General features: G+C 40.4%; 1 protein-coding gene across 9 annotated transcripts in view; it reads left to right on the forward strand.

Moving 5' to 3' along the window:
- The window catches only part of CABIN1 (calcineurin binding protein 1), a 116,851-nt gene that overhangs the window by 83,298 nt on the left and 20,422 nt on the right, over positions 1–13,131 (forward strand). For all 9 annotated transcript variants that reach the window (XM_030500333.2, XM_030500335.1, XM_030500332.1 and 6 more), the window contains one exon: positions 12,522–12,813. In XM_030500333.2, the coding sequence (XP_030356193.1) occupies positions 12,522–12,813 (292 nt within the window). The remainder of the gene's footprint in view (positions 1–12,521; positions 12,814–13,131) is intronic.

Raw genomic sequence — 13,131 nt, forward strand, 5'->3', positions numbered from 1 at the left:
TCATCAAGTCCAACCATTAACCTCAGGACTGCCAAGGCCACCACTAGACCGTGTTACTAAGGCCCTCATTTACACAGCTTTTGAACACTTCCAGGGACGGTGACTCCACCACTGCCCCGGGCAGCCTGTTCCAATGCCTGAGCACCCTCAGGGCAGACTCTGTTATACAGCATTTGTCCTAGACAGCTTCGCACTATATTTCTTCTTGAAATGGTGGTAGTATTCGTTGTCAGGAGGCATGCCAACCTATGTTTTTCCCCATGCTGTGTGGAAGGTCTGAGTCTAGAGTGTCCATGAAGGTCTCCAGTTATTAATACTGAGATAAGTTACCTAACAGTATGTTTAGTTACAATGCACATTTGTATGGTGCATCTCCTAGCAGAGTAAGAGGAAAGGATGTAAGAGTAAAGAGAGTTTTTCCTTATTGGATTTTCATGGAAGTAACTTTCTCCAATTTGTGCCCCTCAGGAAGTCAGTAACATTTTTCCATTGAACTACAGAAATGAACAGAAATGTCAAGGCAGGTATTCTAGTAGAATCATAGTCTGGTATTTCAGATTTTAATTTTTTTTTTAATCTTGGCTTGGCATGTTAAGGCTTCTTTTTTTTTTTTTCCAGTTTATCTTGGGGAAAAAATAGGTGTTATCACACTGTGATTTATGACTTCAAAATAAAAAGAATTAGCTAATAAGCTTCTTTTAAAAGTAATGTTACTGTTTGCTTTTTGGATGTAGCCACCTTTTTAAACCCTACTCAACAAACTCACATGTATCAGCCAAGTTCATTGCTGGGCTTTATTGAAGGTTCAGGGTATGCAATTGCTATGGCAGCTTTTCCAGCAAGGTCAACAGTTACTCAGGCATGTGGCAAAACATGAGAATGGTGAAAAACCTGCACACAAACTAACCTTGAAAGTGGATACTGTAGATGAGCTAGTATTTAACTGCACTGGAAGTGATGAGATTTCCTGTTAAATCGCTTGAAATGAAACATACCTCTTAATGTGATGCACTTTGAAGCTTGCAAGCATTCCCTTTTAGGAAGCATTCCCAGCTAATGAGATTATTACATACTTCCTTTTAGTCCATTTCTATTGAGATCTTGTAAGCTGTGTGAAGCTGTCCTACTGCTACTATAACACTATGAATTAGTGTGGAGACAGGAATAGCCACTCTTGTAGACATCTGTCTGTTTTCAACAGCCTGAATTCTGTTTTATTTATAATTGGCAAGTATTTGCTTTCTGTAAACAAATGATGTCATATATAGAGCTGTGGCAGCCCAGAGAAGTGCTTTGTTATTGGATAGTTTGAGTAGGTTTACAGGGCCTGTGGTTCTTCTGTCACTTGTCCCAAGAAATTGACAGTCCAAAAAAACCCAAAAAAACCCCCAAATGAGCACAAAATCTACCTTGATATATGTCTTTTTCTGCTGGCTGTTGTATTTTACAGTTCCAGGCAGTATATGGTTTCTTTATAAAAGTTTTTCACTTGCTACTAAAATGAGGAATCGTTTGAATTATGGCTTTTTGACTTCCTTCCAGGCCAGTCAGAATTTTTAACCTAAATATTTAACAACTATTGAATTTTTTATATGCCTCTTCAGGCATAAGGAGAAAACAATACAGCAGTCAGTAAATGGAATTTGGCAATGTGTGTTATTATGCTTTTGTGATGAGATCTAATCTTTTTAATAGCTTGGCAATATTGTGACCCTTTCACTTGATTTTAGAAATCCTCTGTAGTCCTCATGACTGATGCAGTGTTCATATGTATTGAGCCAGTGAGACTCTAGCATCTTCTTCTACAACTTCAACTAAATACGAGGGGAAGTGACTTAGAAAAGTTGGCTCCCAGCTTTGAGGAAGATGATGATACAAAACTGTGCCATGATAAGTTTCTGTGCTGCTGGAGAACCATTGAAATTGAAGTGTTCTCTATTGAAATACGATGCATCAGTGTCGTGGTTTAAGCCCAGCCGGTAACTCAGAACCACGCAGCCGCTCGCTCACTCTCCCCCCTCTTCATCCCCCTGCTCCCGGAGGGATGGGGAGGAGAACCGAAAGAATGTAAATCCCACGGATTGAGATAAGAGCAGTCCAGTAACTAGGGTATAATACAAAACCACTGCTGCTGCCACCAATGATAATAATGATAAGGGAAATAACAAGGGGAGAGGATACAATTGCTCACCACCTGCCGACCGATACTCAGCCCGACCCGAGCAGTGATCTGGGCCTTCCAGGTATCTCCCCCCAGTTTATATACTGGGCATGATGTGCTGTGGTATGGAATACCCCTTTGGCCAGTTTGGGTCAGGTGTCCTGTCTCTGCTTCCTCCTGGCTTCCCCTCCTCCCTGGCAAAGCATGAGACTGAGAAAGTCCTCGGTCGGAGTAAACATTACTTAGCAACAACTAAAAACATCGGTGCTATCAGCACTGTTCCCAGGCTGAAAGTCAAAAACACAGCACTGCACGAGCTACTAAGAAGGAGAAAAAAATGACTGCTGTAGCTGAACCCAGGACAGTCAACAAAGACATTAATGTAGATATTCTGTCATGAGATCTTGCATAGGGTGGTGACATACAGTGCTTGTGCCAGGGCTGGAAGATTGTGTTGTCAGAAAGGGGTCCTTTATACGTATGGCTGCTGTTCATAGTTCAAATGTTGTTTCACATCTTCACAGGATGCTTAACAGTATGCTTCTATAAAACCGCTTTTATATAAAACAGTATCACTTAGGCTGTAATAACTTTAACAGAAAGGTGTACCTGTGTGTACTCAGTACAGCCTTGGGTAAAATACTACAGCATTAGAGCTCTAGTGTGGTGAGGAACCTACCAGCTAAACAGTCAGTTGAGCATCATCTTATCAGTTAAACATCTTCCCAAACTTCATTGGATCCAACTCTTACTTTCAGGAGTAATTGGTATTTTCCCATAGCAAACACAGTTTTGCTTTACCAAATCCTGATAATGGGGGCTTTGAGTTTTTAATGTTTAATACAGAAGCAGCTGAAGGCCTGAAACAGTCATTCAAAGAGGCTACCAAAGAGAGACTTGTGAGCTTGAAGAAGCTGCTAATAAACACAATATAAATTAATCCATGTATATTACTATATTCAGGAAGGAAGGAGGGAGGTTTTAACTTTGAGTAATTTGTGGTGTGCTTGTATTTGGCTGAGTTCAGTGTTACTGTAATAAGTATTTACTGTTAAACCATAATGGTGAATTAAAGTCTGAGCTTGTAACACTATCTAATGTGAAAGTGACAGTGGGAAGACTAAAATGTATGGGTAGGTTTTTTTTGTGGGTTTTTTTTTGGGGGGGGGTGTTTTGATAGAAAGGAAAATCCTTTATAGTGTGTGGGAACAAAATAGCATAAATGGACAAGATTTCAGTAATTGGTATGAAAATATTCTCAGTGTAAGTTGGCAAGAGGTTTCTTTCAGTGTTCCAAAATAATGATAATATCATATTTTTAAGTGATGTATTCATCAGCTTCAGCATGCTTTGGTTCAAAATCCAGAGTGATGATGCAACATTCTTGAACGCTCATACTAATGCTGCTTTTTGTCTTTCTTACTGTATCCTCAGAGTTAAGAGGACAACGGCATTATTGTCTGGTCAGTTTTCAGTGATACAGAAGATTGTCCAGTGAACACTTTGAAAATAAATACCATTTGATTTGTTACAACAGTATGATCATCAACCCTTCAGCGAATTTTGTTGTGCTGCTTCTTGCAGATATAACTGCTCTTGTTGAAGTCACTGAGTTGGTCATATGACTAAACTAATGTAGACTGAGGATTTAACAAAATATCTTCTCAAATATTCACATTCTCTAGTATAGCCTATTGACCCTTTAGCCTATTGCACTGTTTTTAAAAGCAAGAGACTGAAGTTCCAGAGACTACTTAAATTTAGTTCAGACTATAGCAGCTCCCAAAGAAGGGTGTATGACCATCAGTAATGAGTGGGGTTGTTTGGGATTGCTTCAAGGACAATTGCTTATGCTAGGAGTTCAAGTCATGAAGTGAGTACTCCTGCAGCTGGAAAAGGTGGGAGAACAGTAGCCCATCTCATCTGATGGGCTTTTCCTAACTGAGGGAGGAAAGTAAGTAGTTCAGGTTGAACTTATGAGATGTGATGGTGTTGGAGTTTTCTGAATTGTTTTGTTATTGTCCAAAGTAATACCTCTAGAAGACATGACAGTGAGTCATAGCATAAGAACATAGCATAGTTAAATCAGCATTTTAAAGTAGAACTGCAGCTAGAAGAAGTAAGCCTGCTTCCTTGGTGGCTGCTCCTTCCTCTGCTGTGGTACATGTTCCTCTGTGCAGCACACCAGCCTGGAGAATACGTGTGGCTGAAAGTCAGTCCTCCTCCTTCTGTTCTTTTCCATCTTACGTGTGAGCCAGATTTTTGACACATACATATTTAATAGGCTGCAGTTGCTATCCAGTAGTGGTCACTATGTTAATAGTAGTTACGTTACTAAAGTTATACTAGAGATAATTCACTTTGCGGTCAAGAAGGATTTTGAAGGATGCTTGTTCTTCTCTTCAATTTTCTCAGTCTGAGAATGTTATCAAGAAGATCCGCAGAGATCCTGAAAGCAGTCAGCTATTGCTCTGAGTTATAAGTTACATTTTTAGTCTTGCCAGCTATGATTTTCATGCGAAATTGATGGCCCCTGGAAATGGAATACCAAGGGCTTGTTGAGGGAGAATGAGAGATTAAGAGGCAGACTGGTTTGACCTTGATGTAGCATTATGCTTAAATCTGTGGTCCTAAGGACTAAGGAGGGGGTGTGCTGGCAGATAGCAGTTGTGAGGCTTCTAGGTAATTGGAGAATTTCTAATACGCCTTTTCTCTGCCTGCCTAAAATTGGTCATATTAAGGTCATTTCATATATAGTGATGATGTCTGTGATACTGTTAAGGACGTGTCACCATGAGAAAGTTACTGCAGCACAAGCTAGGATGAAGCTTCATAGTGCGCAGAACATTCTATTAATGCATGTGGAGATACTTCAGTCTGAAACACATCTGTCTTTCTTTTCTTGACTTGCAATTTGAAGAGATTTTTATTACTGTGGACTTAATTTTGTGTGCATTAATACTAAAATTACAGCTTTCACCAGTATTGAAACTGTCAGACAGGTAGCTTAAAGACGACAGGTAAAACTTTGTAGTTGCGTGTTAGGATATACTGTGGATTGCCAATCCTGAGAACTGAATAGAACAAATAGCTTAAACGTTGCAGACATCAAGATTGTACACAGGGCTGGATTTAACATCTCTAAAAATACAAGAGTGTTCAAGGGCAAAGTTCCAAAATGCCGTTAAGTCTCTAGTCCTGTGTGGTGACCCTTGAAAATATGGGACTGTATGTAGAAAGTCCTCGTAAGGGGTAGCATTGTAGCAGCTGAAATTTCTATTGGCTCCTCACAGTATAGAATATCATCTAAATGTCACGAGAAGGGGCTATTTCAACATTGCCGAGTTATTTAAGACTCACTGCTGCCTTAGCCAAAAAAACCCTTGCTCTGGGACCAGTTCCATCCCTGAAGAGTGAGAGAGAGAGAGAAATTTTCAACCACCCTTTCCTGCTCCAACTGCCAAACCTCAGGCTCTCCCTGCACCGTTCGGACCGATCAAATTCTCCCTTTCACCCTTGGCTTGAACTCACCTCTTCCAAAGTATCACCTCCTTGATCACCTTCTCCCACTGGCTGGTGCCAAATTCCAAGTGCTTTCCTCATTTCGCTTTCTAAACCTGCAGTCAAAACTCTTCAGCAGCTTTCAGTGTTGGATCTAACTAAACATGATGTTTCATGAAGAAGCTGCCACCAGGATCAAAACAAGTACATTTTGTTATAAACAACACAAAGGTACAGCCAGGTTATGCAGATCAGCCGTGCCTTTGAGGCTGTCGGGATGCCAGTGTGATCCCTGAGTTTATGAAGTTTGCTGCTTCTATAATAGAAAAGCTGTTTTTGTTGAGGAAAGGCAGTGGTTTAGTGCTGCTGTTTTACTGCCCTTATCTAGTTCTAAAACAGATAACTGAGGTCTTGGTTTCTCCTTTCATCAATGTTTAATTCCTCCCAGTGTTGGTGATGTCTTAAAGTCTAAAATGCCTTGAAGTCTTAAACCACAGCCTCATACTGAAGAAATTTAGGGAACTGTAGATGATGGGTTTGCTGTATGGGGTCTGCAGCTGGAACCACACACAACCTTAAAAGTGCTCAGATTGATTCTGGAGTGTCAGTCTAGTGATGTTACAATCTCTGTGTTGGACCTTACAGTGATTGTGACATTTTATTTGGAAGAGGAAAAATTGTCTCTGTGAGTGAAGCTAGAGGGCACTTCAGTGAGTGTTTCCCCTTCTGCTGTGGAATGCAGTCAGCACTGCAGTGACATGGTCTTTCTTCAAGTAGAAAACTTGAGTGACTTGTTTGAACTGCCTTGAATGTCTAGAGCATTTTTGTCTCTAATTCCCACTTAAATAAACCAACCCAACCAAACCACACAACAACAAACCACCAAGCTGTTCTCTTCAAGAAACTGCTAAAAGCCCTTCTGCAAAGGCACTTTGCTGGGGATGGGAGGAGTTAAGTAAAATATTAAATTATTAGAAAATTATCAGCTCTATTTCTACCTCATGTGTTTTTTCCCCTCCTTTTTGTTCCACCCACATGCTGCTAATTTTCATCTTTTCTTCCTGCACATCAAGACGTCAGAGGCTGCTTACAGAAAAAGTTGTTTTTCCTGAGTTGTCTGTATGCTTTTATTAATGCAGCAAAGATGACAAGAAAGGAGGGGAAGGAGGAGGTGGGGATAGGGGGGGACAAAAGGATGAGCTCTTTTATGGTCTCCTACCAAAGGGTGACCATTTTGTTCACTGTTGCATTTGCCAGTTGCCATGGCATCCCCCTCTCACTCTACCCTGGAGGTGTATTCTTGATATAATTAACAGCTCTCCTCCTTCTGTCTCCTGCAGAAAGCAATCATTAAGTGAACATGAAGGGAAGAAAAGTCACTTTTTATCTTTTACTTTGTCTGACAATGTTTGTCATCCTACTGCCTTATCTCTTTTGGTCCAATAATGATTTTTTTGTGTATGGAGCATTGCTGGAATACAGCTGCTTGCATAGAGCAGGATGTTACACCCCTGTATGCATTTGTGTAAATGGACGATTTTGTTATGTTAAAGTGCAGTTCAGTCAGATGTATCTAAACCTTAATTCTTTTGTATATATAGAACTGTAATCTTAGGAAATAAAATTGTAATCTTAGGAAATACAAAGTTCTTCAGAATTGGGATCATGGATATTGCTGCTAGTTCTAATGTACCTTGAAGAAAACTTCCAAATGAGATTTCTTTCAAATATTGCGGCAGGCAGATTGAGGGAAAAATAAGAATAGGCATAGTTTAATTAAAACACTGTATTGAACAGAAGTTGGGGGGCCAATATTGTGGCAAGTGGCCAGTGTGTTGTTCAGCCAGTTTGTGTGACAGCTTCAAGGCTTTGTGGTGATGCTCTGGTATTCTTTTAAAAGGCACATCTTTTTGTTAGGTGGATTCTGACTTCAGTCCCCCTGGAATGCCAAACTGAGACACAGGAATAGATTAACAAACCAAGAATAAGTTATGTAACAGTTGCATCGCTAGCATCTTTCATCAGGAAACTTGTGTTGGGAAGACCATCGCTTTCCCTTTCTCTGGAACATCTGATTGTTACTTTTTCCGCACAGCCCCAGAACAGTGAGCTGTTCTAGGAGCAGTATCAGAAGGTTCCTGTAGGATTTCTTTGTTTTTCAAAATGTGTTTTGAAAGCAACAATAAGTATGGTAATGTCATGGTTTAACCCCAGCCAGCAACTAAGCACCACGCAGCCGCTCACTCACTTCCCCTGGTGGGATGGGGGAGAGAATCAGAAAGCTAAAAGTGAGAAAATTCGTGGGTTGAGATAAAGACAGTTTAATAGGTAAAGCGAAAGCCGCGTGTGCAAGCAAAGCAAACCAAGGAATTGGTTCACCACTTCCCATGGGCAGGCAGGTATTCAGACGTCTCCAGGAAAGCAGGGCTCTGCCACGCATAACAGTGACTTGGGAAGAAAAATGGCATCACTCCCAATGTCCCCCCCTCCTTAACTACTTCTTTCCCCAGCTTCCATTGGAAGGGTTTGTCCATAGCCTCCGAGAAGCTGAATGAGCTCTTTGAGGAGTATACTGAAATAGTCAATGTTTTAACAAATAAGGAGTCTGATCTTGTCACCTGCATAAGTCATATATAGTCGCAATTGAAACAAACATGCATTTAAATTTCAGCTTTATACAGACTTCATAACAAAGAACATTTTTGCTAAGTTTTCGAAATAGGATAGCAGGTATTTATGGAAGTAATGGACTACAGTGAGGGTGGTGAGGCACTGGAATGGGTTGCCCAGGGAGGTTGTGGATGCTCCATCCCTGGCGGTGTTCAAGGCCAGGTTGGACAGAGCCTTGGACCACATGGTTTAGGGCAAGGTGTCCCTGCCCATGGCAGGGGGGTTGGAACTAGATGATCTTAAGGTCCTTTCCAACCCTTACTATTCTGTGATTCTATGACTATTTTACTCGTTGTCTGTGACATATCATTTGTTTGTGAATAAGCCTTACATGTTAGTTCCATCCATTTTGGTAGTGTGGTAGTCAAGACAGAAGTAGCACTGCATAATCTTCAGTACCTCATCTTCTTTTAAAACATGCAGAAGGAAGTCCGGTGCAGTGGATTAAAGAGGGGGAAGGAGAATTGCTGTGCTTTTGACTTAGTGCCACAACAAAATAGAAACTTAAAACCTAATGAGAAACAACATAAAACACTGGTAAAGGGTTGTTACTGCTGCTCAGTTCCCTACTGTATGTTTGTCGAAAATAATCTTTATTGTGCCTTACTACTGGTACAGCAGTAGAAACAGGTGAACGTAAAGTGCTTCTGGCAAAGCCAAGACTTCCTGTAATGAGTTTTTCTGGGATTGTTTCTCACATGCAGTGTTACAAAGACTTGTGTTTTCCTGGAGGCAGGATGATGAAATGTGGCTCCATAAGTCTTGAGTAGTATAGTTAGTGACTTTGCTCTGAACTGGAATTCTTGCCCCTACACTAAAGCCAAAATCTCTGAAAGAAAACAACCTGTGCCTTACTGTGGTGCTCGTCTTAACTTTCTGCTTAAAGCTTTTGGGTGCTCTTCAGTTTCTGGGTCCAGTAAAACATATGAAGCAGGTTTAAATCCCTTTTTAAATGGCTGTATGAGCTACAGAATACATAGTAGCAAAGGGTGGGGTTTTTTTTAATGCTTTGGCTCTCATTTTAGAGACAAACGTTTCTCCGCTTTTTTCTTCCACCCCCTCTTCTGAGAAAAGAAAGTCATTGAGAGGGGTTTAGGTTGGGGTTGGGTTTTTTTTTCTCCTTTCGAGGTCTGTGTTTCATTGGGCTAAAAGAACCTGTCTGTTTACAGAAGTGTTAGACAACCCTTCACCTGATCACACGTGGAAGGTTCCCTTTAAGGCCATAAATATGGAAATCTTTGGTTGCCATTCTTTGGTGTAAGGCTGCACTTTTTGACTATGCGTTAGAATTTTTAGTCATGATTTACTGAGACAGGACCATCATGTTAGTTTCAGCTTTATTCTTTTGTGCAAATAAAATGTTACTCTCTTCATGAAGAAGGTTGGTTCTCTGCAAAAAAACCCCAAAAATATTTTGTCCAAACCACAACTTCACCTGGAGGAACCAGTTCAAAATAAAACCTAATTTTACTTGTCCCTGGCACAGCACCTTCATTTTGAGAAACATTAAATAGAAGTTTGGTTTCATCTGTGTATACCAATAAGGGTATCTTTAGTCTGAACCTTTTCTCTCTATGTGCTTGATCACCTACGACTGACAAGATGGCCTTCTTTTTTTCAGTGTTTGTCCATTGCCTCCATTTCCTGGTTAAATGCGTGTTGGCCAACCACTGGGGTTCTACCTGGCAGCCAGTTCCCAGTAGCATTCCTCAAATTTATACTGGGGCATCATTCTCTCTGATGCTTTGGATGGTGGGATGGAGTGAACCCTTAGTGAGTTTATGTGACACCAACTTGAAGGGCATGGTCAGTATGCTGGACAGCAGGGCTACCTACCATCCAAAGGAATTTGGGTAGACTGGAAGATTGTATTGAACTACCTGAAGGTTCAACATTGAGAAATTCAAAATCCTGCACCTGGGGCAGAGTGATCCCTGTGCAATATAGCTGGCTGGGGAACAGCTCTGCCAAGGACAAAGAATTTGAACACAGGTCAGCGATGTGCCTTTATGGCAGTGAAGTCATAGAGCTGGGTTTCTTCATCCTGGAGAAAAGGAGACTAATGGAGGGTGTGGGTATGGAATTGTCATCTTCAGCAGGGAGGAAGGAACCAGATGAGAAGCGCCATTTAAAGTTGCAGCAAAAGAAATTTGGATGAAATGATAGGAAAAAAATGTTCACTGTGAAGGTGGTAAAGCACTGCAACAGGGGCCCAGAGAGGTTGTGGAATCTCCATCTGTCGTGGTTTGCTACAGCTGAACCCAGGACATTTGGAACATTGGAACCCAGGACATTTGGTGGCATTTGGAACTGGGCTGGACACGGGCCTTCACTAAGCTGATCTGGCTGACGTCAGCTCTGCTTTGAGCAGAAATTGGACTACAAACATCCAGAGGTCCCTTCCAGCAGGAGTTACTCCATGATGTTGTTGTACTCCTCCTCTCACTAATCATTTTTCTTCTGAGTACCATTCAGATATTTGCTGAGTTACTTTCCAAGTGCCCTCTTTCTGTCTCAGGAAATAGCTGTGCATTTTTATAGAAATACAGTTTGAAATGCACTTACATTTTTGACGAATATGTACCTAACTAGTAGTACCTTCATGTGTTTCTGATGAAAAAAACCCTAAACCTGAATGTAATACAAGCACAGAAATGTCAGGTTCTACATAGCGTGTTACGTAAATTAATGAAGTGCTTGTGTGTGAAAGGTTTTCCCTCTAAATCACAGCTGAAGACATTTCCTCTAGTGATCTCACTTCTGGCTTAAAGCTTTCGTCTGCAATTTCCCTCAAGTTTGTGTGATCCCATTTGTGAGTCTTGAGACCCTTAGTTTTGGAACTGATGGTTTAAACATCAGAAACCTGCTGCTTTCAGAGGCAGAACAGACATTTTTTTGATATAATGTGGTAATAGTTGTGAATATAGCTGCTGTATTTTATTTTTTGTGTGCACATAGAATCTGGCAGGTTTTAATCAAATGCTTTTTTAGAGATTGATTAATCAAGTTCAGGAACTTCAAAAATACATTCCATCAGTTATTTAAAAAAAGCTGTACTTGTGTGCTTTCCACCTTTGAATTTTAAACGTGTTTTCTCCCGCTGAGATTTACTCTGTTCCCTCAGTGAAATTCTGCCGACTCTTCTGGCATTGTAAGAAATCTTTGGTCATCTAGGACATTAGGGCCCAATTTAATTTTACACTTGACAGCAGAACTCTCTTTCCTATTTCAAACACTTATACTCTATCACCATGGAGTGAGATATGTTTCACAGTAGAGGTATGAGATGGGAGTTAAATAGCTGAAGATTCCATTCAACTGTATCTTTTACAGTCCGGTAAGCCTGCATTGAATGAAGACCGTAAAGAGCATTAAATAAATATGTTTTCTGGCCTCACAGGCAGGAATATTTGATTGCTGATAAAAAATACAGAGAAGGTACTCGATTTATGGGTATTTTGTTTCCTTCTTTGGTGAATTTATGTCACCCTTCTACCTTCTGTTTGTATAATCAATGATACTGCATTAAATTCTTAGCTCTGGCTTCAGAGTGTCACTTTTGGTGCCACTGTTACTTCTGCAGAGGCAACAGATCTTCCAGAACATTATTCCAAGTTGGACACCAATGTTATTCAGTTCTACAATTACTGGGAATTTGTGATTTGAGCTGATCAGCTGATAAAATAAGCTGATCACTTATTTTGCAAGCAAATAGATTTTTCTGCTTTCTCTACTTCTTCTGGTATCATTCACTAAGAATAATGTCTTTTAATAATTTGCAAATGCTCTTAAAGCAGTGCATATCTGTTCAGGTCAGGAGTTTGTCAGTGTATTTTTAAATGAAAGAAATTTGTTTCTGTTCATAGGAGTTTTGTAATTCATGCTTAATAATAGAGTTCAGGAAAGCATGTTATGTTGTGAGGGATTTGTTAAATAAAGTATTGTAAATGTGAATATGAATAAATGTTCAAGTGATGGTTTGCTAAATAGACCATAAAGAACAGAAAAAATAATCCATAAAGGCAAAATGTTTCTTTATAATAGTGATTGATTTTATATTCACTTTAGAGACAGTGTTTTCTGTCTACAAAAAGTTGTACTGCTCACAGTTGTCACTGAAGCAGGTAGCATATGCAGAATTACTGACATGTATTTTCTCACTGTCTCTGCCCTTTTTTGTTTTATGTAGTCCACAGGAGAAGCACCCACGACCCCAAAGCATACAAAGGACAACAGAGAGAGCTTCTTCCCAGTAACAGCAACCACACTGCATCCTACCCCAGTGAATCCAGACACTGTTACTCCTGAAAATCTTCTGAGACTGAATGATCTGCATTCCAAATCCAAACCAGCCTCTTCCTCTTCTTCCTCCTCCTCCTCAGCATCTTCAGTACCTCCATCCCAGGAGTCACACAGGGACACTGAGCATTCGCGGAGTCAAAATGCAGAGACTGCTCCCAGCACGAGTGATCTCGCACGTGGTAAGTCTCAGGGAGACAGAATGTTTTAGCGCTCTCTAATCGGTTTGCCAAGGCCACATGGTGTGTCAGTGCCTCAGTTCTGATTCTGTTCCTTTTTCTGATCACTAGACCACACTCAAAAGACTACAGAGATTTTTGTCTTGGTCCTGAATTGGGCACATTTACATAATACATATTCTAATTACTAGGATTTATTAAAAGAGTGACCATTGTCACATACTTGCATATGTAATGCAAGTTACATACTTGCATGTGAAATCACGGAAGAGCAACCTGAAAATAATCATATGTTTTAAATAGAGAATTTAAGACTCTAGT

The sequence above is a fragment of the Strigops habroptila genome, chromosome 11 (genome assembly GCF_004027225.2).
Source record: "Strigops habroptila isolate Jane chromosome 11, bStrHab1.2.pri, whole genome shotgun sequence".
NCBI classification, from domain to species: domain Eukaryota; kingdom Metazoa; phylum Chordata; class Aves; order Psittaciformes; family Psittacidae; genus Strigops; species Strigops habroptila.